At 45.4% G+C, this 27,055-nt stretch overlaps 1 protein-coding gene across 7 annotated transcripts in view; it reads left to right on the forward strand.

The window, feature by feature from the left end:
- DNAJC17 (DnaJ heat shock protein family (Hsp40) member C17) overlaps positions 1–27,055 on the forward strand; it is a 38,342-nt gene that overhangs the window by 6,962 nt on the left and 4,325 nt on the right. For 2 of the 7 annotated variants that reach the window (XM_036845249.1, XM_036845250.1), the window contains exons 2-10: positions 20,642–20,711; positions 21,010–21,068; positions 21,296–21,383; positions 23,125–23,216; positions 23,457–23,553; positions 24,156–24,271; positions 24,649–24,726; positions 25,259–25,339; positions 25,835–25,945. In XM_036845249.1, coding sequence (XP_036701144.1) covers positions 20,642–20,711; positions 21,010–21,068; positions 21,296–21,383; positions 23,125–23,216; positions 23,457–23,553; positions 24,156–24,271; positions 24,649–24,726; positions 25,259–25,339; positions 25,835–25,945 — 792 coding nt within the window. Of the gene's footprint in view, positions 1–20,641; positions 20,712–21,009; positions 21,069–21,295; positions 21,384–23,124; positions 23,217–23,346; positions 23,554–24,155; positions 24,272–24,648; positions 24,727–25,258; positions 25,340–25,773; positions 25,946–26,326; positions 26,532–27,055 lie in introns of those variants that run through there. The other 5 variants (XM_036845248.1, XM_036845251.1, XM_036845252.1 and 2 more) reach the window with 5 other exon arrangements.

A 27,055-nucleotide genomic window follows, 5' to 3' on the forward strand; every position in this document is an offset into this window, starting at 1 on the left:
TGTCTAAGTTTGCCCTCCACTTCTCACACCTTCTCACTCATTCCAGTCCTGATGGACCAGTGCTGATTCACCTCACACTACACCAGTGATTCTCGACCAAGGCAGTGGTTAGGGTAGAAAGGAGGTGGGGCATCAGGTAGAGCAAAATTGAGGATCAGCAGAGTTCACTATTCAGTTCAAATCTACAAATGAATGGAGTATGTCACCATGGACAAGGGACTGTGTAGGCGTGGTGGGACTTCAGAGCTGAAGAAGACATCACTTCTGCTTTCTGACAGCTCACACAATATAGTAAACAATGAATTTTGAGGTAGAGTGAAAGAGGTGGAATAAAAGTATATAAGGAAAATGCTGTTGGAATAAAGAGGAAGACAAGATTCATATGATTGGCAGGATCATGGAAGACTTCCCCTGAGGAGGTGTTTTTGTGCAAGACCTTGAGAGGAGAAAAGAATATATCACAGCAGGGTTAAAAGGGATCATCATGATCATTTACTCTCTTCATTTTATAGACAGGAGGATGGAGGTCCAAAGAGGCTATGGAACTTGCTGAGATCACCCAGTGAGTGAGTGTTGGGTCAGACTGGAGCCCCAGTTTAATATTCCTTCCACTGCTCTGCAGTTGACACGTGAATTTCTCTCCTGTCTATAGCAGCCTTGCCTTTCATTTGAAGTCCTTTGAAGGGTACATAACTCACTGTATCTTGGCAGGTGTTATTTGGCGAAGCTTGAAAATGCATTTTGATCAACTGTTTGAAGACTAAAGTTTTAAATGTATTTACCAGGAAAACTACCATGGAAACTTAATATTGACCTTTTCAGTTTATATTTTATTATTGCTTTAAGGAAAAGGCTGTTTTACCTGTTTGCTAGCTAATACCTTTATTTATTTATTTATTTATTTTTTAAAGGGAACTTTATTTTTATTTATTTATTTTATTTATTTTTGGCTGCGTTGGGTCTCTGTTGCTGTGCGGGCTTTCTTTAGTTGCGGCGAGCAGGGGCTACTCTTTGTTGCGGTGCGTGGGCTTCTCACTGAGGTGGCTTCTCTTGTGGCGGAGCATGGGCTCTACGCATGTGGGCTTCAGTAGTTGTGGCTCGCGGGCTCTAGAGCGTAAGCTCGGTAGTTGTGGTGCACGGGCTTAATTGCTGCGCGGCCTGTGGGATCTTCCCGGATCAGGGCTCGAACCCGTGTCCCCTGCATTGGCAGGAGGATTCTTAACCACTGTGCCACCAGGGAAACCCTAATACCTTTATTTAAATCACTTATTTCTGTTATACCCTAAAATGTGATACATTGACATTGTTTCTTACAGATTTAAAAGGAATAAGTTTGTTTTTTTTTTTTTTTTGGAATAAGTTTTTGAGGACAGAGAAGGACTTGAAGGAATGGCATGAAGGGGTAGAAGTCAAAGTGCCTGGCATGACAAGGAATGGGACATTGCCTAAGGTCTGTTGAGGGTGTGGCAGGAGTTGAATCTGAAAAATGTGGTGTCTCTGGGCCTCTAGGCCCTAGGGTGGTTGGACTTGATTCTGTGGGCATCTGGGGGCCATTTCTGGATTTGAGGTGAGCCTGACTCAGTCCACTGTCTCCAATGGGAGCCCTTCTCAAAGCCTCTTACCTCCAGACCAGGCACTGAGGCCTCAGGGTTGGGCAGTGAGCCTGGTTTCACTTGACAGCTGTCGTTCATTCACCAAGGGCCTGACCAGCACTGGGTGGGACCAGGAGCCAGGCCTCCAAGTCCTCTCTGTATCTCTCTGATGGTTAACTCATTCCTGGGTTTGTCTGTCTGGCTGAAACTCTGAATTTTTGAAGTTACTTGGCTGCCTGTTAAGTCAAAAGGAATGATTCATTTGTGTTTGTAAGCTGTAAGCTATTCATTAGCATTCAAGATAATACCTCACATTTACATGACACCAAAGTGCTTTCACATAAATTATCTCATTCGATGTGATCTTCAAAACAAGCCTGTGAGGACTTCCCTGGTGGCACAGTGGTTAAGAATCCGCCTACCAATGCAGGGCACATGGGTTCGAGCCCTGGTCCGGGAAGATCCCACATGCCACGGAGCACCTAAGCCTGTGCACCACAACTACTGAGCCTGTGCTCTAGAGCCTGCGAGCCACAACTACTGAGCCCACGTGCTGCAACTACTGAAGCCCACGCGCCTAGAGCCTGTGCTCCGCAACAAGAGAAGCCACCACAATGAGAAGCCCGCGCACCGCAACAAAGAGTAGCCCCAGCTCACCACAGCTAGAGAAAGCCCACGTGCAGCAACAAAAGACCCATCCCAGCCAAATATAAATAAATAAAAAAAAAATTTTTTTTTAAAAAAGAATACATAAGAATCTATAACTTAAAAAAAAAAACAAAAAAACAAGAGTGTGGGGCTTCCCTGGTGGCACAGTGGTTAAGAATCCGCCTGCCAATGCAGGGGACACGGGCACGGGTTCCAGCCCTGGTCCAGGAAGATCCCACATGCTGTGGAGCAGCTAAGCCCGTGCGCCACAACTACTGAGCCTGCGCTCTAGAGCCTGTGAGCCACAACTGCTGACCCCGTGTGCCAAAACTACTGAAGCCCATGCTCCTAGAGCCCGTGCTCCGCAACAAGAGAAGCCACCCCAATGAGAAGCCCGCGCACCGCAACAAAGAGTAGCCCCCGCTCGCCGCAACTAGAGAAAGCCTGCGTGCAGCAACGAAGACCCAACGCAGCCAAAAATAAATAAATAAATTTTTAAAAAAACAAGTGTGAGGTACACAAGGACTATTAGCTCCAATTTATAGATGAGAAGACTGACACTGACAGAGTTTGATTTGCCCAGCATAAGGTGGCTAGTAAATGCAGAGCGCCTGCCCAAACCTGCATTTTCTACTCCTATTTCAGAGCTGTTTTCCATGACCCACACCTCAGGAGCAATTAGGGTAACAAGAGATGGGTCTGCGGGCCCCAGAAAGCCGTGTGTTCCCATCTGTGACACAGATAGAGATTTGACTCTGTGAGTAAAGCTGCACGACCTGGGTGAGCTCGAAGGGTATTAAGCCGACCCGGACAACTTGAGGAAGTATGTTAAAATTTGTGTTAAAACTACCACAGTGGAGTTTTCATTTCAGCTAAGGTAGAATTCAAAATATTCTCCATTTGCATAGCTGCTTTCCCTATTTTTGCTGTTCCTGAATACTGTTAGTTGATTATTATTATTTTTCTTTAAATTGACTCACTTCTTTTTACTAATATAATTTGTTTATAAAGGAAACCAGTGTGTTAAGGGGAAAAAAGAATGAGATGTAGGGAGTACCAGGGCCCAGAGAGAAAGAGTTCTGCACCTGGGCAGAGGAGAGTGGCTTTGGGGGTAGGGACCCAGGTCTCCAGGGGTTAAGAGTGACAGCAGGCTGTGGGGAGAGGTGAGGGGCCGCCAGACCCAGGGTATCTGACAGATCTGAGGGGTGGGAATCTCCAACCTGATAGAAGAATGCAGGTGAGGATTTTGGAGTCTGAGCATGATGTAAGCCTGCTTAGGGTAAGGGTGGGAGGGAGAGGTGGGGCCTGAGAGAAGTGGGCATGGGAGGAGGAGGAGGAGGAGGAGGAGGGCTGTAGACTGTGCTCCCGGTGGATAGCTGGTTTGGGGAAGTGGGCTGAGAAGGAGGGCAGGGAAGGGGTTGAGGCCCAGGAAGGGATACTGGGGGTGCTAAAGGGGGACCCAGAGGTGAGAGCCCGAGGGGTGCGAGGACCAGAAGAGTGACCTCAGGGATGGGCTGGGGATCCAGATCCTTTAGAGTGCATAGGGGCAACATATGGGGAGAAGCAGCCCAGGCCCTGTACATGGTCTCAGTTGGTTCAGGCTGCACAGGTCACTGTCCTGAGTCTGGACTGTGGGCCGTGGTTAGCAGACTACAAGAGATGTTGGTGTGAGGTCTGGGTGTCCCCAGCATCTCGTTACCACCAGCAGGCCCACGTTTTGGGAATGTTGATCTAAGGGTGCTGGTCTGAGGGGTGGCTGGTACCCTGCTTGCTCAGAGCCTTTGGAGCAGTCCGGTTTCCGCAGGAATTTGGGAATTTCTATGTAGTGCTGTTGCAGTGTGGACCACAGGCTGTAAGGAATGAAAGTTGCCAATCTTTTAGGCAGAGGGGACTTCCAGGTAAGTGCCTAGAGCTCTGTGGTTTACTTCCTGCCTATGACATCAGGCAGTCACATAACCTCTGGTGTTGTGGCTAGTACAGGGTTGGGGAACTGTCTGCCTCCCCCAGGTTTAGGGAGGAATTACTGCCCAGGCCTAGATTACTGACTGTTCCCATTCCTGGAACTGGGCCTGTAATGGCTTCGTAGCTGATTCACTGGCATGGTTTGTTCATTCAGTACCTGTTGTCGCATAGAGTGACCTCCCTGTGTGTCCTGTGTATCTGAGTCTGACCTACGAGTCTGGCTTTTGAGAACTGGGCTTAATTACTTGTACTGCTTACCTGGCTCCAAGTTTTATTATAAGAAAAGATAGCAGCCTTTTAAAAAATAATGATCTCTTCTTTGTAGGGCACCTTTCTTTTAAGTTTAATGATGACTATTTTATATTTATTGGACCCCTTAGTGCTTGGCTTTTTTGTGTCAGTCAGGAGTTCATTCCTTATAAGAGGTGAAACTGGAGGCAGGTGGATTGTCAGAGGCCCTGCTGTGTGCCTGGCGCCAAGCCCAGTGGAGATGGCGGGAGACCCAGCTCCGGGGTCCTTTCCTTGCTCTGGGCTCAGGTTGGTGTGAGTGGCCAAACCAGTTATGGAGCCCCGGGAAGGGCTGGGTGGGTGGCTGCTAATTCATGACTCATTATTCCCCTCTGTGATGTGGCCTCTGGGGGGATAACATTTAGTTCCCACTATGGTTCTCTTATCAGTCTGCTACAGTGATTTCTTTCCTTTTCCAGGCTTAGTTTCTCAAAAGGAAGTGTTAGCAGGTAGAAGGGGAAATTATGAAATAGTGTGGGAAGGTCTCCTAGGGTTGGGACAGCACCCCCTTCCTTCTGCTCTTCAGTAGGCCTGAAGTAATTGACATAGTTGAGGCTTCCTAATTGTGTTTGGTTGAGAACAAATGGACGTTTGCCCCTTTCATTCAATAGATATTTACTGTGTGCCTACTGAGTACCAGGTGCTGTCCAGTGCACAGTTCTGGCCCCTGGGGATAGGCAAAACTCCCTGCCCTCTAAAGCACATTCCCTTTATTCACAAGAACCCCCATAATTTCCTGTACCTGTATGCTCTCATTTGAGGCACAATCATAACCAGTTTATCTGTTTTTCCAGACCATACCAGAAAAGAAACAGCAGATTATAAGCACTTCCAGAGACATGCTGGTATCTGGCACAGTGTAGTAGAGGCTGACTGGGGAGGAGATAGAGAAACTATAAAAAGAGTAGAATTTAAGATCATTACCACCTAAGGAAGCATAGGGAAAGCCTGACTCTGCCCTCAGTAACATCTGAACATGTTGTACTGTTCAGTAGTTTCTGTTCTGAATGATGATCCTGAGATATGGAAGACAGATTAAATTCAAGTAGTGTCCTACGATGGGGAAAGGGAGTAATATTTTAGAAAGACATCAGGAGGAAGACCACACTTCTGCAAATTGGAGTTTAAAGTCCTCGTGGAGCTTATGTTCATCTGAGATCTCTGTCATTCTGGGGCTGAGCCTTGGAGACAGCCTGGTCCTCTGAAAAACCATGGCCTGGGCAGGAGGCATTGGGTGAGAAGCCCCTCAACTGTCACCTAGCTCTTTTCTGTGAAGTCTCAGGAAATGCAAATGAATGTTTCCAAGTGCTAGGGAAACCTGGGGATTTAGGAGAAACCTATAGGTAAAGAAGGAAAACTGCAAGTGTTAAGACAATTCAGTAGCTTTTGGCACCTTCCAGTGGCTGCTTCAACCTTGCCTAGGTGTCCCAGCACTTGCAGACTCGGTTTCATAGAGGAGCTGCCAACCCCAATGCCTGGGATTAGATGGTCCTGTCTTTCTCTCACATCATTACATGTAGGGTCCTTCTATTTCTTTGTTCTTCTGAAAGTTCCTCTTCCTTCCCAACTTATCATAGTTAAGAAAAATATTGTTGCATCTTTTTGCCCTGAATCCAGCCTCTTGAGCTGCTAATAAGGTAGAATATTTCGTAATAAACAATATTGACACGGAAGCTTTTCAGAGGCCTGCTGTAGGAGAGTTGTGTTTACATGATGAGAAATTCTTCAGGCACCAGTCACTCCAGGAGGGCTGGGCAAAGCTGGGCGTCCTATTTGTAACACAAAACACCAAACTCCAGGCCAACCGGTTCAAAGTCAGAACTGGCCTTCGAGGCTAAAACCCAGCAGTGGGCCTTGCCCAGGGCAGGCTTAGCAGCTAACCATAGTAATAACTAGTTAATCAGGACAGACACACTTGGCCAGCATTCTTAGGCCAGCTGGGTTTTGGTTCATGGCCACTCTGGAAGATCTCAGGCTACCTACCTGTACCCCCTACACTTTGAATGAGAGTAGTTCAGAGCCCCTGGGGGCTAACCAAGGATAGAATTTTAGAACTTCCCCCAGCAGACCTGAAACCAGCCTTGTACACCTCAAGAATTCATACTGGACTCACCTGGGCCCATTGTGGACCCATGTCCATCCCTGGAGTTCCTGTCAGGGTGGCATTGTCCTGGGCTGGTGTCACAATTTACCTCCCTCCCAGGAGTGGATAAATAAGAGGTTTGGACCTTATATTGAGTGCCTGGTTTTTGTTAGGTACTTCACATGGGTTATTTTCTTTAATCCTCACAGCAGCCCTATGCGTAGGGGATACTTCCCACACTTTGTAGTTGAAGAACCTAAGGCTGAGTGAGATCCAGTAATTTGCCCAAGGTCACGCTAGTAGTATGCGGAAGATTCAAAATTTGAAAACACATGTTAGATTCCAGAGCCTTCTTTCTTTCAGTGAACCATGCTACTTCCTAGCTTAGAATAGTTGAAAGAAGCTCAGCATCCCTGGTTTTTTGCTTTTTGTTTTTAATTTTTAAAAATAAATTTATTTATTATTTATTTTTTGGCTGTGTTGGGTCTTTGTTGCTGCACACGGGCTTTCTCTAGTTGCGGCGAGCGGGGGCTACTCTTCGTTACGGTGTGCGAGCTCCTCATTGCTGTGGCTTCTCTTGTTGCGGAGCATGGGCTCTAGGCGCTGGGGCTTCAGTAGTTGTGGCACGTGGGCTTCAGTAGTTGTGGCTCATGGGCCCTAGAGCACAGGCTCAGTAGTTGTGGCGCACGAGCTTAATTGCTGCACGGCATGTGGCATCTTCCCAGACCAGGGCTCGAACCCATGTCCCCTGCATTGGCATGCGGATTCTTAACCACTGTGCCACCAGGGAAGTCCCCTGTTTTTCTAGATATAATTGACATATAACATATTAGTTTCAGGTATACAACATAATGATTTGATATGTTTGATGTATATATTGTGAAATGATCACCACAATAAGTCTAAGTAAATTACACCCATCACTGTACATAGTTAAAATTTGTTTTTTCTTGTGATAAGAACTTTTAAGATCTACTCTCTTAGTAACTTTCAAATAAACAGTACAGTATTAACTGTAGTTGCCATGCTGTACATTACGTCCCCATGGCTTATTTATTTTATAACTGGGAGTTTGTACATTTTGACATTTTGCTCCCCCCACCCTCCGCAAGCTACCTGCCTCTAGCAACCACCAATCTGTTTTCTGTATCTATGAATTGTTTCTTGTTTGTTTGTTTTTTAGAGTCCACATGTAAATGAGATCATATGATATCTGTCTTTCTCTGTCTGACTCATTTCACTCAGCATAATGCCCTCAATGTCCATCCATATTGTCACTAATGGAAAGATTTCCTTTTTTATGGCTGAATGAGTATATCTATCTATCTGTGTGTATACGTGTGTGTGTATGTATATGTATAATCTCACATCTTCTTTATCCATTCATCCATCAGTAGACACTTAGGTTGTTTCCATGTCTTAGCTACTGTAAATAATGCTGCATTGAACATGGGGGTGCATTATATTTTCAAGTTAGTATTTTCATTTCTTTTGGATAAATACCCAGAAGTGGAATTGCTGGATCATTTGGTAGTTCTATTTTTTATTTTTAAATATTTATTTATTTATTTAGGCCATGCCGTGCAGCTTGTGGGATCTTAGTTCCGTGACCAGGGATCCATCCAGGCCGTTGGCAGTGAAGGTGCAGAGTTCTAACCACGGACTGTCAGGGAATTCCCAGTAGTTCTATTTTTAATTTTTTGAGGAACCTCTATACAGTTTTTCATAGTGGCTGCACTGATAATGTACGTGAGTTCCCTGTTCTCCACATCCTCACCAACACTTATTCTTGTCTTTTTGATAATAGCTATTCTAACAGGTGTAAGGTAGTACCTTGTGGTTTTGATTTGCATTTGCCTGATGGATAGTGATGTTGAGCACCTTTTCATGTACCTGTTGGCCATCTGTATATCTTCTTTGGAAAAATGTCTATTCAGATCCTCTGCCCATTTATTAATCAGATTGGGTTTTTTGTTGTTTGTTTGTTTGTAGGTTGTTTTTTGTTTTGGGTTTTTTTGTTTGTTTGTTTGCTATTGAATTGTATGAGTTCTTTATATATTTTGGATGTTAACCCCTTATCAGATATATGATTTGAAAATATTTTCTCCCATTCCGTAGTTTGCCTTTTCATTTTGTTGATGGTTTCCTTTGCTGTGCAGAAGCTTTTTAGTTTGATGTTGTCCCACTTGTTTATTTTTTGCTTTTGTTGCTTTTGCTTTTGCTCTCAAATCCAAAAAAAAATCATTGCCAGGACCAACGTTAAGGAGCTTACTCCCTATGTTTCCTTTTTGGAATTTTATAATTTCAGGTCTTACATTCAAGTCTTTAATCCATTTTGAGTCAATTTTTGTGTATGGTGTAAGATAGCGATCCAGTTTCATTCTTTTGCATGTGGCAAAATGCAAAATGGGGAATGCAGTTTCCCCAACACCATTTTTTATTTTTTTAAATTTTATTGGGGAAAATTTTTTTATTGGAGTATAGCTGATTTACAATGTTGTGTTAGTTTCAGGTGTACAGCAAAGTGATTCAGTTATACATATACATATATTCATTCTTTTTCAGATTCTTTACCCATATAGGTTATTACAGAATATTGAGTAGAGTTCCCTGTGCTATACAGTAGGTCCTTGTTGGTTATCTATTTTATATACAGCAGTGTGTGTATGTTAATCCCAAGCTCCTAATTTATCCCTCCCCTCCCCGCAACACCATTTATTGAAGAGACTGTTCTTTTCCCATTGCATATTCTTGGCTTCTTTGTCCTTTCCCCATTACATAGTCTTGGCTCCTTTGTTGTAAATTAATTGACCGTATATGTGTGGGTTTATTTCTGGGCTATTCTGTTCCATTGATCAAGGTGTCTGTTTCTATGCCAATACCATACAGTTTTGATTACTGTAACTTTGTAAATAGTTTGAAATCAGGACATGTGATGCCTCTAGCTTTGTTCTTCTTTCTCAAGATTGCTTTGCCTCTTTGGGGTCTTTTGTGGGTCCATACAAATTTTAGGATTTTTTTTTTCCTGTGAAAATGCCATTGGAATTTTGATAGGGATTGCATTGAATCCATAGATTGCTTTGGGTAGTAAAGACATTTAAACAATATTAATTCTTCCACACCATGAGCATGGAATATCTTTCCTCTTATTTGGTCTTCTTCAACTTCTTTAATCATTGTCTTTTTGTTTTCAGTGTACAGATCTTTCACCTCCTTGGCTAAATTTATTTTTAGGTATTTTATTCTTTTTGATGAAATTGTAAATGGGATTGTTTTCTTAATTTCTCTTTCTGATCATCCATTGTTAGTGCCTATAAATGCAAGAGACTTGTGTGTGTTGATTTTGTATCCTGCCACTTTACTGAATTCTTTTGTTCTAACAGGTTTTTTGGTGGACCCTTTAGGGTTTTCTATATATATAATATGTCATCTGCAAATAGTGACAGTTTTACTTCTTCCTTTTTGATTTGGATGCTTTTTATTTCTTTTCCTTGCCTAATTGCTCTGGCTAAGACTTCCAATACTATGGTGAATAAAAGAGGGTAGAGTAGGCATCCTTGTCTTGTTTCTGATTCTTAGAGGAAAAGCTTTCAGCTTTTCACCATGGAGTATGATATTAGCTGTGGACTTGTCATATATGGCCTTTATTAAGTTGAAGTATATTCCCTCTATACCCACTTTGTTGAGAGTTTTTATTGTAAATGGATGTTGAATTTTGTTAAATGCCTTTTCTGCATCTCTTGAGATGATCATAAGATGTTTATCTTTCATTTTGTTAATATAGTGTATCACATTAATTGATTTGTGGATGTTGAACTATCCTTGCATCCCTAGAATAAATCCCACTTGATCATTGTGTATGATCCTTTAATGTACATATTATTGTTTAATTCTGTTTGCTAATATTTTGTTGTCAATTTTTGCATCAGTGTTCATCAGGGGTGTTGGCCTATAATTTTCTTTTCTTGTGGCATCCTTGTCTGGTTTTGGTATCAGGGCAATAATGCTGGCCTTGCAAAGGTAGTTTGGAAATGTGTCCTCCTCTTCTATTCTTTGCAAGAGTGAGAAGGATTAGTATTAATTCTTCTTTATTTTTTTTTTAAACTTTTTAAAATTTATTTAAACAAAATTTTTTTAATTTTAATTTTTTAATTTTTGGCTGTGTTCGGTCTTCGTTGCTGTGCGTGGGCTTTCTTTAGTTTTGGTGAGTGGGGGCTACTCTTCGTTGCAGTGTGCAGGCTTCTCATTGAGGTGGCTTCTCTTGTGGAACACGGGCTCTAGGCACACAGGCTTCAGTAGTTGTGGCATACGGGCTCAGTAGTTGTGGCTCACGGGCTCTAGAGTGCAGGCTCAGTAGTTGTGGCGCACGGGCTTAGCTGCTCTGCGGCATGTGGTATCTTCCTGGACCAGAGATTGAACCCATGTCCCTTGCATTGGCAGGTGGATTCTTAACCACTGCGCCACCAGGGAAGTCCCTAATTCTTCTTTAAATGTTTGGTAGAATTCACCAGTGAAGCTGTCTGGTCCTGAACTTTTGTTTATTGGGAGATTTTTATTTACTGATTCAATCTCCTTACTGGCAATTGGTCTGTTCAGATTTTATGTTTCTTCATTATTCAGTCTTGGTAGGGTGTATGTTTCTGTGAATTTATCCATTTCTTCTAGATTGTCCAATTTTTTGGCATATAATTGTTCAGAGTAGTCTCATGATCCTTTGTACTTCTGTGATGTCAATTATAATGGCTCATCTTTCATTTCTGATTTTATTTATTTGAGTCCCCTCTTTTTTCTTGGGGAGTCTAGCTAAAAATTCGTCTGTCTTGTTATCTTTTCAAAAAAAACAGATCTTGCTTTCATTGATATTTCTTTGAACCATTGGTTGTTTGGTAGCATGTTGTTTAATCTCCACATATTTGAATTTTCCAGTTCCCTTCTTGTAATTATTTCTAGTTTCATGCCATTTTGGTCAGAAAAGATGCTTCATATGATTTCAGTCTTCTTAAATTTATTGACTTGTTTTGTGGCCTAATATATGATCTGTCCTGCAGAATGTTCCATGTGTGCTTGAGAAGAATGTGTATTCTGTTGCTTTTTTTTTTCTTTTAATTTATTTATTTAATTTATTTATTTTTGGCTGCATTGGGTCTTTGTTGCTGCGTGCGGGCTTTCTCTAGTTGCGGCGAGTGGGGGCTACTCTTCGTTGTGGTGCGTGGGCTTCTCATTGCAGTGCCTTCTCTTGTTGCAGAGCACGGGCTCTAGGCACATGGGCTTCAGTAGTTGTAGCATGTGGGCTCAGTAGTTTTGGCTCACAGGCTCTAGAGCTCAGGCTCAGTAGTTGTGGTGCATGGGCTTAGTTGCTCCGCGGCATGTGGGATCTTCCCGGACCAGGGCTCGAACCTGTGTCCCCTGCATTGGCAGGTGGATTCTTAACCACTACGCCACCAGGGAAGCCCCTATTCTGTTGCTTTTGGGTGGAGTGTTATATATATGTCTGTTAAGTCCATCTGAACTAATGTGTCATTTAAGGCCGATGTTTCCTTATTGATATGCTGTCTGGATGATCTATCCATTGATAAAAGAGGGGTATTAAAATCCTCTGCTATCATTGTAGTGCTGTCTATGTCTCCCTTTAGGTCTGTTAATATAAGCTTTATATATTTCGGTGCTACTGTGTTGCGTGCATAAATATTTACAGATGTTATATTCTCTTGATGGGTTGACTCTTTTATCATTATGTAATGACCTTCTTTGTCTCTTATTACAGCCTTTGTCTTAAAGCCTATTTTGTCTGATATAAGTATAGCTGCCCCAGCTTTTTTTGGTTTTCATTTGCTTGAAATATCTTTTTCCATCCCTTCACTTTCAGTCTGTGTGTGTCCTTACATCTGAAGTGAGTCTCTTGTAGGCAGCATATAGATGGGTCTTGGGGTTTGTTTGTTTGTTTTTGGCTGCATCGGGTCTTAGTTGTGGCACACAGGATCTTCACTGAGGCATGTGGGATCTTTCGTTGCAGCGTGCAGCCTTTTTGTTGTGGTGCGTGGGCTTCTCTGTAGTTGTGGTGTGTGGATTTTCTCTTCTCTAGTTGTGGCATGCAGGCTCCAGGGCATGTGGGCTCTGTAGTTGTGGCACGCGGGTTCCAGAGAGCGTGGACTCTGTAGCTTGTGGCACGCAGGCTCTAGTTGAGGCGCGTAAGCTCAGTAGTTGTGGTACTCGGGCTTAGTTGTCCTGCAGCATGTGAGATCTTAGTTCCCTGACCAGGGATTGAACCTGCGTCCCCTGCATTGTAAGGCAGATTCTTTACCACTGGACCACCAGGGAAGTCCCAGCCACTCTGTCTTTTGATTGGAGAATTTAATTTTTTTTTTTTAACAATCTTTTTCTTGATGTGAAAAGTAATACAAGCTCATTGTGAAAAGTAAATGTCAACTATAACCCTCTCTTTCAGGGATATTTTTATATTTTCATTTGGCGAGGGTGAACTCCCTTCTTGGCCTTCTCTGACACCACCCTGGCAAAGGTTTGGGGTGCTTTGTTACAGCTGGTAAGGGTGGAAGTCTAGACTCCCTATTTGGCCTTTGATGGCATGGGTGGGGTGGTAGCCACAGTTTTTTCTATGGTGTATGGTTAGAGTAGAGCAGGTATTGTATGAAATAATGATTGCATGGTTTTTCATTGAATGAATTTTCAGTATCATAATGAACGCCTCATTATGTCACAATTTCCTCCTTTGTAAAATGAGGATGATAATTTCTACCTCATAAGGATGTGTTAAGAGTTAAGTAAGTTACTATAAGTAAAGCACTTCAGACAGCTTGCTATGTGGTAAGTGCTAGCTACCATTTTTGTCGTTTTGGAATGTAGATGATTTCTGACTTTCTCTTTTATAAATAGTGCTATAAATGAACAGCAATGTTTATAAATACTGTATAAATTTCTAAGTATTTCTTTAGAATAGGCTCTTAGAAGAGGCCTTGCGGGATCAAAGGGTCTGCACTTTTCAAAGCTTCCTGATATATAGTGCCCGATTGCTTTCCAGAATCATTGTGTTGGGAATTCCCTGGTAGTCCAATGCTAGGGCTCCATGTTTCCACTGCAGGGGGCACGGGTTCAATCCCTGGTCAGGGAACTAAGATCCTGCAAGCCATGCATTACAGCCAAAAAAAAAAAAAAAAAAACCAGGCTCATGGTGTCAATTTACATATTCACCATAAAGCCACCAACATTAAATACCATCCTTGTTTTCCTTGTTGTCAACTGAGAGGTGAAAAGGGCCTAATTTTTGTGTGTGAGGCTGAAAATTTTTCATGTTTTTTTTAACCATGATTTTATTTTATTTTATTTTTTAAATTTATTTACTTATTATTTATTTATTTATTTAGGCTGCATTGGGTCTTTGTTGCTGCGCACAGGCTTTTTCTAGTTGTGGCGAGCAGGGGCTACTCTTCATTGTGGTGCATGGGCTTCTCATTGAGGTGGCTTCTCTTGTTGCGGAGCACAGACTCTAGGCGTGTGGGCTTCAGTAGTTGTGGCACGCGGGCTCAGTAGTTGTGGCGCATAGGCTTAGTTGCTCTGCAGCATGTGGAATCTTCCTGGACCTGGGATCGAACTTGTGTCCCCTGCATTGGCAGGCAGATTCTTAACCACTGCGCCACCAGGGAAGTCCCTCATGTTTTTCTTTTTAATTAATTTTTATTGGAGTATAGTTGCTTTACAATGTTGTGTTAGTTTCTTGCTGTACAGCAAAGTGAATCAGTCATACATATACATATATCCACTCTTTTATAGATTTCCTTCCCATTTAGGTCACCACAGAGCATTGAGTAGAGTTCCTTGTGCTGTACAATAGGTTCTCGTTAGTTATCTGTTTTATACATAGTAGTGTATATATGTCAGTCTCAATCTCCCAATTCATCCCACCCTTCCTTTCCCCACTTGGTAACATTAAATTTATTCCCTACATCTGTGACTCTATTTCTGCTTTGCAAATAAATTCATCTCTACCATTTTTCTAGATTCCACATACAAGTGATATTAGTTTTTCTCTTTCCGACTTACTTCACTCTATATGACAATCTCTAGGTCCATCCACATCTCTGCAAGTGACACTATTTCATTCCTTTTATGGCTGAGTAATATTCCATTGTATATATGTACCACATCTTCTTTAGCCGTTCCTCTGTCGATGCACATTTAGGTTGCTTCTGTGTCCTGGCTATTGTAAATAGTGCTGCAATGAACATCGGGGTGCATGCATCCTTTCGAATTATGGTTTTCTCTGGATATATGCCTAGGAGTGGGATTGCTGGGTCATATGGTAGCTCTATTTTTAGTTTTTTAAGGAACCTCCGTATTGTTCTCCATAGTGGTTGTACCAATTTACATTCCCACAACGGTGTAGGAGGGTTCCCTTTTCTCCACACTCTCTCCAGCATTTATTGTTTGTAGATTTTTTTATGATGGCCATTTTGACCTATGTGAGGTGATACCTCATTGTAGTTTTGATTTGCATTTCTCTAGTAACTAGTGATGTTGAGCATTTTTTCATGTGTTTGTTGGCTATCTGTATGTCTTCTTTGGAGAAATGTCTATTTAGGTCTTCCGCCTGTTTTTTGATTGGGTCATTTGTTTTTTTGATATTGAGCTGCATGAGCTGTTTGTATATTTTGGAAATTAATCCCTTGTCAGTTGCTTTGTTTGCAAATATTTTCTCCCATTCTGAGGGTTTTCTATTCATTTTGTTTATTGTTTCCTTTGCTGTGCACATTTTTCATGTTATTAACCATTTATATTCTATGAATTGTTTCTTCATGTTCTCTTTGTTTTCTTGTAGTTTGTCTTTTTCTTGCTTGTCTTTTTCTGCATGATTTCTATGCATAGTGAAGACTGTGTTGTGTGTCATATTTCATGCAGATACTTCTCTCTGTTATCATTACCTTCATCTTTTAATTTTGTCTATGATTTTTTTCTTTTGTCTATGATTTTTTACTTAGAGAAATTAAAATTTTTTCATTTGTAAATCCATTCATTTTGTGTAAGTATGCATGTGTGTGTGCATGCATGTGTGATTCCTTCCCTTGTTTTAATGCTTAGGAATTTCTTCCCCATCCTAAAAGCAGATTAAAAGTCCCATCATGGGGCTTCCCGGGTGGCGCAGTGGTTGAGAATCTGCCTGCCAATGCAGGGGACACGGGTTCGAGCCCTGGTCTGGGAGGATCCCACGTGCCACGGAGCAACTAGGCCTGTGAGCCACAACTACTGAGCCTGCGCGTCTGGAACCTGTGCTCCGCAACAAGAGAGGCCGCGATAGTGAGAGGCCCGCGCACCGCGATGAAGAGTGGCCCCTGCTTGCCACAACTACAGAAAGCCCTCGCACAGAAACGAAGACCCAACACAGCCAAAAATAAATAAATAAATAAATAAATAAAATAAAATAAGGTACCGCTTACTTTTTTTTTTAATTTAATTTTATTTATTATTTATTTATCTATTCATGGCTGTGTTGGGTCTTCATTTCTGTGTGAGGGCTTTCTCTAGTGGCGGCAAGCGGGGGCCACTTCATTGTGGTGCGTGGGCCTCTCACTATCGCGGCCTCTCTTGTTACGGAGCACAGGTTCCAGACGCGCAGGCTCAGCAATTGTGGCTCACGGGCCCAGCTGCTCCGCGGCATGTGGGATCTTCCCAGACCAGGGCTCGAACCCGTGTCCCCCGCATCGGCAGGCAGATTCTCAACCACTGCGCCACCCGGGAAGCCCGGTACCGCTTACTTTAAAAAAAAAAAAAAAAGGTCCCATCATTTTCTTTTTTTACCATCATTTTCTTTCTTTAGGTTCTTTTAGTTTCTTTTTTTGTATTTAGTTTTTTTATCTATCTGGAATTATTTTGGTATATGGTTTGAGATGAAGAGCTAAAAACTTTTTTTTTTCACTCAGTGTATTGGATTTTAGTAATACTTTTTACTATACATTGAATTTTTATATTTATTACTATTTGTTTCTTGGCCATGCTTATATGTTCCATTAATCTTGCCTTTGTGCTTTATGATAAACTTTGATTAGCTCACAGAGAACTTTGAGGTTCAAGTTCTTTGGGCTTGGAGACCCCAAATGCCTCCTCAGTCATTCATCCTGGTTCATTACTTTTGAACTCAGAAGGCTCTCCACATCTGGCCCTGCTCATATGCACTGTGGGGCTTTCTCTTCTAATTGTTCTACTCTTTGTTTTATGAATCACACATACCTTATGAATCACGTTAACTTTCTTGTACTTTCAGTATCATACCTGAGTTAACTTTAATCTTTTTCTCCTCTTCTCGGCCCAGTTTGCATTTCTTTGCCTACATGTATGCTCTCATTCCCTAGCATTTCTTCACCCCAAGTTTGTGCGTTAAAACTTGTTTGTATGAATTTATTCTTTTCCTGGTTTTCTTCTATTACTTTTCTTTGGTTGAATTTTTTTTTTTAATTAACCAAAATATTCTTTGACAAAAACATTATTTTTATTCCCATGTTTTATTGCAACCATGTCTCTCCTTTTTCATGTCTTTTTCTGTTCTCAGTACTTATTCCTCAGTAAAGGAAAACATTTCTTCTCTAAGCTTGTCCGGGGCTTGAAGAGAAGTTGGGCTCTTCCACATCCTCTGTCTTGAATGCCTTTTCTGGCTCTGCTTGGAGAACTGTTACTCACCTTTCAGATCCAGCTCAGATATTGCCTCCTCTCTGAGGCCCTCAGGGCTAAAATTAGCCACTCTTTTCTCTTTGTTTCCATTCTTAGGGCCCTCTCTTACAGGCATCTTACAACCTCAGTGTAATTCATTGTTTTCATAGCCATCTTCCTTGCTAAGCAGTGTCCTTTCTCTTCAGTCTCAGGGAAATTCCTGACTTTCCTCTGTATCCCCAGCTCCAGCTCAGCCCCTCCATATCCTAGCTGCTCCATGAGTGGACCTGGGAGGTGGGGTAGATTCGGTGCTGTACTGAAGGGCTCTCGGAGAGCTCCCCTCCTACCCTTAGACATTCCTCTCTAAAAATGAATACCAGCCTGACCTTGACCTTCTGGCCTCACCTCTCCCCCTACTCATGAGACTGGTAAATTTTTCCAATAGGATCTTGAAACACAGAATGTTCAACCTCTTTCACCTTTAAAGGGTGATTTGGAAATGGAGGCCCAGTAAGCCCTTGAGGGAATAGGGGTCCAGGATACATCAAGTTGATTGGGGCAGTTGTGTTTGGTTGTAGATGTTGGGAGTGTGGGAGGCTGGAGGGGTGGGGGTAAGATGGGGGTCCACCCATACAGGGAGTGAGGTGACCTAGGTCCAGTTGTACTATTGCTTCAAATAAAGTCTGATGAGACTGTTAAAGACATATGTCAAAGGAACACATTCTGGAAAGAGAATTGATAAGGAAGCAAATTAATATATGTAGATTATTTCCCATTATTATATACTTAGTTTTTTTGCTTGAACAGTTTTGTTTTCCTGTTTAAGTGAAAAAAACCCCACCAACCTTCTGATATAGAACATCTAAAATGAATTATAAAACACAAAACAATATTTAATATCATTCGTTTAGGATAAAAATCTGTATTCTTTAAAAAAAGAAGAGAAAATGAAGAATGTACTACTACCCAGCACCCCCATGCTTCTTTTATTTTTCTTTCGTACTATTCCTTCTTAGCTCCTCTCTCCCTTTTACTGTCCCTCTTAGATTTACAAAAAAGAACATGTAACTCTTTAAAAAGAGCCCCATGATATAAAAGAAACCATCTTCCACAAAATCCTCCAATATCAGTAGTGCATGGCTGCTAATCCTGGTCCTGAGGAAGCTCATTCCGAGGGCAGTGTTACAAATTGAGGCAATAGACACCCTCTTCTCCCTTCCTCTTCCTCTCAACCAGTTCAGAGAAAGGGCCTGGGATCAGAGAGAGAGAGGTGGGGGTGGAGAGGCAGAAACAAGACCCCAAAGACCCCAAAACAAGACCCCAAATCATTTGTTGGAATGATCAAGGGGGAAGGTTTAGAAGGACACCCACCATCCAGTTAACACAGGAACCTTGGAGAGAGGGCTGGGGAAATGGGGAAAGAATATTAGCTTTTTAGCTCTCTCTTTATATATTTTTTGTATTGTTTTACTTTTTGAAAAAACAAATAAAGGACCCTTAAATGTAAAGAATATATAATAAAGGCTTGGTTTAAAATAAAAAGAAATAAGGCCCTGGGCATAATGGAGAAAGGAAAAGAAAGAGTAAAAGGGAGAAAAGATGAATGATAAGGTGCCTAAAGAGTAAAGATGAATATTCCAAGTGTGAGACTATATATAAAACTATCACCTCCCCTTCCCTTATTATTATTTCTTAATAGTGAAAAAAGCTAGATTTTGTTATTGTTGTCATTTCTTTTTAATGGTGAAGACCTAAGTTGGGGTGGGAGGTGAACGTAGGTGGGCAGTTGGGAAGGTTGGGGAGCAGGGAAGCACATCTACACCCTCTCTGCTCAAAGCCTGTCCTGGGAGTGGTTCCTGCTTCCTCAGGCTCAGCCAGGAGAGCTAGATGGGCTTGGTTGCCCTGGCAGGTGGAGGTGTGGTTCTAGCCGTGGCCCAGCAGGTGGCAGCACACCCCAGAGGTCCTGGGCTAGGTGGCTCCTGGCCCTCCTTAGCTCTGGAGGTGGGAGTGGAGTTAGGCACCTGCCCGCAGGCCCTCCCCTGGGGGTGCTGGCTGCTTGCCTCCGAAGCCCCTTATTTAGCACACTTTGGATAGAAGTGTTTATTGGTTCCCTCTGGGAAGCCTGGGGAGCCAGTCTTCTTAGCTACTGGTAGAGGTTCTGGTCTAGAGGCTCCTCCTCCCAGGAGGTTTGAGCAGTAGGTAAGGTGTGCAGGCAGAACTGAGAGCAAGGCCTCAGGAAGCAGAGGGTAGCTTCTGGGATTTTGTGCTCTGCCTTCCCTTATGTGTGGGGAATATATAAAAGAGAATCTTGGTGGCTATGTTTGCTTATTTTTACTAATATAAGAAATAAAACATGTTCTTTTTAATACAGAGAGGTGCAAAGATAAAATCTAAAAAAGGACCATAGCCTCGCCACCACGATAACCCGTTATCAATAAAAAAGATAATAAAGTAAGACTTATTTAAGGTTTGAAAATTTGAACTACAGAAAAGTATAAAATGAGAAGTAAATGTTTCCTTCCCCTCCACTTTCAGCTTCTTTCCAAAGGAAACCACAAGTTTCATATGATTGCTTTGAGGAAAGAGAAGAAGAGAAAACAAGGGCTGTGCACATGCCCGAGTGTCTCTAACTATTTACATTTCTTTTACTTTCTTGTTTATTTTCAACCCCAGAATGATCATTGTATATACTAAGCCTTGTTTTTTTCATGCACCATACCTTGAAGATATTTCTTTCTTTTTTTTAAGTTGAGGTATAATTGGCACATTTTGTACAACATGATTTGCTATTCGTTACCATACATTGTTATGATTTTTTTTTCTTGTGATGAGGACTTGAAGATCTTTCTAGACAACACATACAGACTTCTGTCTATGGTAATTTTTTTAATGGGTCTCTCCGTTGTTGGAGATTTTGGTTGGCTCCACTTTGGGGTAATATAAACTATGTTTTAGTGGACATCCTTGCATATTTATTTTGGCATGCTTCTACAAGTCCAAATTCCAGAGTAAGTCAAAGGGAAAGTACATTTTAAATTTTGATGGCTAAATTTCCCTCCAGAAAGGTTGCCCTGGTTTACATTACATTACACCATGAGTGTGTGAGAGTGCCTGTTTCCGGGTGGCTATAGGGACATCTGCCCCCTGCCAGGAGCCCTCTGACATCCACAGTGGTAAGACTGGGTGCTCAGCAGGAAGCAGGCCCAGCCCCTCTACTGCAGGGCAGTGGTCAGCTCCCTCCACGGCCTTTGCCTCCACTGCAGGTCTCCTCTGTGGTTGTGAGGTGACTGTTTCAGTGTGGCAGCCTTTCTTTTAGCGATGGAGAGCACTCCCTGGATTTCCCTTATCACTTTAACAATGTTTTGTTTTCTGTCCTGTGGTGAGAGAGTAAATAACCAAATCTTGACTCTTCCAGATGAAGAAGGCATATAGGCAGAAGGCCCTCTCCTGCCACCCAGACAAAAATCCGGATAATCCCAGAGCAGGTGAGCCTCTCCTAGGCATGGGGAGAAGGAGGCCAACCCACCTGGGTGTGGTGTGAGTGCTGTGGGAGGCCAACGCGCACAGCCTGGCTTTGGGCGCTGGGCCCCAAGGCTGCACTTCGCATGTTAGGAGCATCTGGTCAATTGCTGATGCGCTCACCCTTCCTTGCTAGTCCATCATCTGCTGATGTCTGCTTTTCTAGCAGCCTGTGGCTTCTTTGAGGTGCTCTTTTGAGGGAGCACACCATCATCAAGTCTAACTTTACTTTTCTCCTCTCTCTTTTTTGATCCCTATGTTTAGCTGAACTCTTCCATCAGCTTTCTCAGGCCTTGGAGGTACTGACCGATGCTGCCGCCAGGGTAAGCTCATCCTTCTCTATCTAAATTGTACTCCACATTTATAGACCACTGTGTGCTTCATCCTCTATACTTGGCCATGCGTCACAGTCCTTGCTGTCCTAGCCTGAAGACCCTGTCACCAGACTGCCTCCTGATGGCTCTAGGGCTAGCGGCAGGGCTGGGGAGGTGGCTGGGCTCTGTGTGTGTTCCCTGGCTGACTGCTCCTCCGTGTTCCTTTCTTCTGCCAGGCTGCATATGACAAGGTCAGGAAAGCCAGGAAGCAGGCAGCAGAGAGGACCCAGAAACTTGATGAGAGAAGGAAGAAAGTGAAGCTTGGTAGGTGACATCGTGGTGCTGGTAGCCTGCAGTTTCCCTGGACCGCTTTCCTGCAGCTCCCCCACCTTTCCTCCTGCAGCTTCAGTTCCAGCAACTCAGAGCTTTGCGGCCCCAGCTCAGGGCAGAACCCCGGCTCAGGGCAGAACCCCGTTCTCAGGAGTGGCTCCTAAAGGACAGTCTTAGGAATAATAACAGTGACTAGGTGTGCTATTAGCTAAGCACTGTGACAGATGTTTTACTGCCTCCTTTAATTATTACAACTATCCAAGGAGCTGGGTGTAATGAAACCCACTTTTTATAGACAAAAGAGGCTAAGGCACCAAAAGGATAAGAACTTGCTGGAGCCAGGATTTGAACCCACACAGCATGAGTACAATCAGCGTCCTTGTTGGCCATGCCATCCTGGATCTTCTTCATTCGTCCCTGTGAAATCCTCTCAGAAGGATCCAAAGAGATCCAGGCATTCGTCTGTTAAAAAACAGCTTTATTGACATATATTTCGTATATCATATCATCCACCCATTTCAAGTGAACAGTTCAGTGATTTTTAGTAAATTTACCAAATGGTGCAACTATGACTCTAAATCAATTTTAGAACATTTTCATCACCCCCATAAGATTGGTCCAAGCATTCTTTACTCGATTTTCCTCCCCTTCCTCTTGCCTGCTTCACATCCATATATTTATTATGTACACATACCATCCCAGTACATCCATCAAAAACAAACAAACCTGAAGAGTTTAGGTAAGTAAAGTGAACAGAAAACAAAGCGGCGAGTCCCAGACCTGAAAGAAGCATTTGTCACAGCAGCTGGCCTGGGACAGGGCCACAATCAGGTTTCTCTTGGAAGGTGGGAAGGCTCCAGGCCCTGGGGTGATGTCCTTGCATGGAGGCTGCCATTCCTGTAGGAGCCGTTGTAGCTGGGTCCACAGTGAGGCTTGGTAAATGTGAGTTGAGGGGGGAGGTAGAAGATTCCGTCGGGAGACTTCCCTGGTGGCGCAGTGGTTAAGAATCCGTCTGCCAATGCAGGGGACATGGGTTCAATCCCTAGTCCAGGAAGATCCTACATGCTGCGGAGCAACAAAGCCCGTGCGTCACAACTACTGAGCCTGTGCTCTAGAGCCCACGTGCTGCAACTACTGAAGCCCACATGCCTAGAGCCCGTGCTCCGCAACAAGAGAAGCCACGGCAATGAGAAGCCCGCGCACTGCAACGAAGAGTAACCCCCGCTCGCCACAACTAGAGAAAGCCTGCGCGCAGCAACGAAGACCCAACGCAGCCAAAAAAAAAAAAAAAAAAAAGAAGATTCTGTGGGAACTTGAGCTCAGTGGTGGGAAAAGCATCAAAGCCATGGCAAGGTCGCAGGTCAGGCTGTGGTGCCAAACCACAGGAACAGAGGCCAGGAGCTCCACCCACTGGCAGCCCTGACCCGTGGCCCTGGGCTGCTGACATAAGCACCCACCCACACCTTGTTCACTGTTTGGAGAACCAGCTTGGTCAGCGTGAGCTGCTTTAACTTTTCCAGACCCCGGCCACTCAGCTGGATCCTATTCTCTTCCTTGTTAGGACTTTTCTCGATGGAAATTAATTTGGGAGCACATGGGCATTGAGGGAGGGGCCAGAGTTACTGTATAGGTTCATGCTGTGTGAGACTTTGGGGAAGCAGCCAGAGCCTGGTAGGCTGGGGCCATGTAGAAACTGCTTAGACCAGACATTGGGTCATTCAACCCTTGTTCGTAGACCTGGAGGCCCGGGAGCGGCAGGCCCAGGCCCACGGCAGCGACGAGGAGGAGGAGGAGGAGAGCCGGAGCACCGGGACACTAGAGCAAGAGGTGAGCGTCCAGGCACTGCGGCCATCTGCAGGGGGAGGAGGCTGGTGGAGCAAAGGGGTTGCCGTGACTGGAGAGGACATGCCATTTCCACTTTCTTCTGTGGGATCTGGGTAATCTGTCCCACCTGCAGGTTGCTGAGCCTAGCTTGCAGGTGGAATGTCCCAGGGACCTTTGCAAGGTGAGCCAACCTGGAATTGGATCTGCACAGAACTGTCACCCTCCCCAACTCCCACTCTGCAGATCAGACGCCTGCGAGAAGAGGGTTCCCGGCAGCTGGAGGAGCAGCAGAGGGTGATCCAGGAGCAGATACGCCAGGAACGGGAACAGAGGTTGAGAGGTGAGAGTCCGTCCCCCAAACCTGCCTCCCCCTCTGAGGCAGCTCTTGATGCCCAGAGTAGCCACACTGGCTGCTCAGGGAAGTTGTTCTGGAACCTTCCACCTGCTGGAACCCCCTGGGCACCCCACTTGGACACATGCCACCTGTCTCTTCTTACCAGTTCTCTGAGGCCTATTGGCTTTTCACTCTACCTGAGATCTCCTGGCCCTATTTATCCTAGTCCCAAGCAGAGCTGGCTCTGTTTTGGAGCAGATCACCAGGGCGGGGTGGGGAAGGCTCTGGGGTACTCTGTTTCAGTAGAATTGTGTGGTCTGTACCTCTACCTTCTGCCCCCCCGTAGGTGTTCATAGCCCTTCGTTGGCAGAGTGCTGACCATGGCCTTCAGCAGGCAGCTGGGCAGCTGTCCCAAGGTGACAGCTCCTCAGGGTTGGGGTGGGATTGCCTCTACTTGCCCTACCAGGCTCCACAGCAGGGCGGGGCAAATACTGCCCTTGGTCAGGAGTGATCTTTTCTAGGTCCTTTGGCCTGGCCTGTGTCTCCATTGGAGAGAGAACCTCTGACTCCATCATATTCTACCTTGCTAATTTTCCTAAATTTTCTAGGAATGGCAGAAAATCCTGAAAGCAAAGGAACCCCCAAGCTAAAGGTGAGCCCTGCGGATCTACAGGCCACCTCACACCATCTCCTCTCAGCAGAACAGATGATTCCATGGGCACAGGTGCTTCTGGCGGGGATGCTGGATCTCTGGGAGCCACACCACTACCCACATCCCATCCTTCCATCTTCCCACTGCCTGGGCATCAGGATGGCCTCTCAGAGCTGGCCGTGAAAGGCTGCTCTTAGCCCTGAAGGCTGCAGGGCAGCCCTCCCTGAGGCCCTCGAAGGAGAGCATCTTATAGGGCTGGAAGCGTAGCTGTGGGTGAGCAGGCCACCTGCCTGTCTGTTTTCAAGGGGAATGCATTTTGGGGGGTGCTCCCTAGATTACCAGTGCTTTGAAGGGGGGGGGTGTCTGCTCAGACTGTAAAGCTCAGGTGCAGGGTCTGGTTCTGCTGAGAAGTCAGTGTTTAATGGTGACGCCCACTGCTGTCTTTTCAGCTCAAGTGGAAGAGCAAGAAGGAGGCCAAGTCACAAGGCGGCTATTCCAGAGATGTCCTCCTGCGGCTTTTTCAAAAGGTCTGCCCTGCTGACTTCCCCCTAACCCATCATCTCAGGCCCCACCTCAGCCCAAACCCCAGGAGCTCCAGGCCTAACCTTCCTTCCCATCTCTACCTGCCTTTTTTTCTGTGTCATAGACCTTCTCCCCAGGCCACGGCCCCCCAGTCACTCATGTTGCCGTGTGCCCCCTCCCTTGCTGTCCTCAGAAGCAAAGGGCTTGGCTGCGTGTGTGGGGCGAGAGCAGGCTGTTGTCTGGCACCAAAGCCACATCCTCTTCACCTCTTTCAGTTGCTGAGGCAGCTGTGCGTCTCTGCTGGTCTAAATTCCCACGTCTGCCGAGCTCTCCTTTGCTGTCCTCTGCATTCCCGAGGGGCGAGGGAACCTTTCTTTCCCATCTCTGATCCCCCCTTTCTGGGAACCTAGCAATGAGAGGTTATACCCCAGCTAAAAATGGCCTGGTGGCCTCTGGGTGGCCCAGGCTTGTCTCTGGTGTGAGCTGGGCCATCCTGAAGGCTGAGCCATGCTTACCGGGACCCGCTTATCCTCACAGTACGGAGAGGTGCTCAACCTGGTACTGTCCAGTAAGAAGGCAGGCACCGCCGTGGTGGAGTTTGCAACCATCAAGGCTGCGGTGAGTGCTCTGTGGGGCTTTGGGGGCCGCCGACAGCCCTGCCATTCCAGGGGAGGAATCCAGTTCTGTGGGCCCTCTGAGCTTAGGTGTCCACACTCCCGGGGGATCTCTGGGCCAGCTCAGAGCCAGGATTCCCCAGAGCCCCTCCAGCTCCCAGGAGTAGAGGCACAGCAAGTGAAGGGATGGACAGGAGAATATTCCGGGGACGGCTTCACTTCCTGCTGCCTGGCTCCGCACCCTCCACCTTCCCCTGGAAGCCAGCACGCCTCCAGGTTGGAGCCCTGGCACTGCCTTCTCCCCTTGCCCCACTCCCCAGTCAGAAAGCTCACGTGGCACACAGGGAAGGTCAGAGCTTCAGCATACCATTGTGTGAAGTTTGCTGTGCTTTGCTTGGAGGATGAGAGCGCTGGTTCTCGTTCTTTCTGTGGGGGTAGAGAGAGCCTCTCTGCAGCCGACTGGAGTGATGGGACCAGGACCGGATGCTGTATTTGACAGGAGCTGGCTGTCCAGAATGAAGTGGGCCTAGTCGATAACCCCCTGAAGATTTCCTGGTTGGAGGGACGGCCCCAGAGCACAATGGGCCCTAACCACCCAGGACTGTCCCAGGTAAGGAGCCAGGCCTCACGCAGCCGGGCATGCTCAGGCTTCGGGGCGCCTCTTCCTGTTTGGGCTCTTCTCAGGGCCCTTTCCTCGCAAATCCCAGTCATCAGGAATATGGAGAGATTGGCAGGTCTGCCAATCCAAGCAGGAGGACTGGGATTCCTTGCTGATCCCCCTTCCTCTCTGAGTGCCAGTGGGGCCCACCCTATACAGACCTCTTAGACCTTACTTATCATATTCTGGTCCCCTTTGGGTTCTCTCATCATCACCCAAAGGCGTTGTCCTGGCCTGCGGGTCGCTTGGTTGCAGTGTGAAGCATTTGGCGCTGAGATGACCTGGTGCTTCAGGGAAGGGGCCGGTGACGAGGGTGGCTGCTTCCTTCCCCAGCTTCCTTCCAGGTGCGTCCACGGCTGTCCCAGAGGGGGACCTACTGTCAAGAGGCAATATCTCCTCTTTAGAAATAACACTGGCTACCCTGCCGACACTGAGGTGCTGCCTGGTGCCCGATTTGTGGTAAAGCAGGCACTTGAGCTGACACAAGCCCAACACCGGCTCTTAGTCCTCGCGGCTCCATGAAGGCTTATGTTCCGCTCCCCGCCCCACACGTATACACACACACAGCCCTGGTCACACTTGTCCCCACTTCGGTGGGACAAGAGCTCTCTCTCCCTTCTCTGAAGTGCCCAGGGGTCTGTGTGAGAGCCTCAGGCTGATGTGTTCCAGCCCCTCGGTGGGGAAGAATGCCCCTCCGTGGGTCAGCAAGGGCTCCGCTCCCATTGCCTCAGGCACCCCGCCACCACGCCCCTCACCTGGCCGTGAGGATGGGGAGCTCTCTGGAGTGTGTCCCAGACCCTGGGCAGGGGAGGCAAAGGACCTGGTCTGAGCCTGACTTGGGACCCTTCTTTAGAGACCGTTTCCCCACGGTTAAGGCCCAGCATTTCACAGCCCCAGATGACACTCCATAGGCTGTGTTACAAAGAGCTCTCTTTATCACCATCCCACGGGGGCTTTCAGTTCAGCACAGCCACACAAGAGGAGGGAAGGGGGAGGCCACAGGTTTGGGTTGTGGAGGCGCTGTGTGTCCAGGCTTCCCTTCCCCCTCTGCCACACCTGGAA

Source organism: Balaenoptera musculus, chromosome 2 (assembly GCF_009873245.2).
Source record: "Balaenoptera musculus isolate JJ_BM4_2016_0621 chromosome 2, mBalMus1.pri.v3, whole genome shotgun sequence".
Lineage (NCBI taxonomy): Eukaryota > Metazoa > Chordata > Mammalia > Artiodactyla > Balaenopteridae > Balaenoptera > Balaenoptera musculus.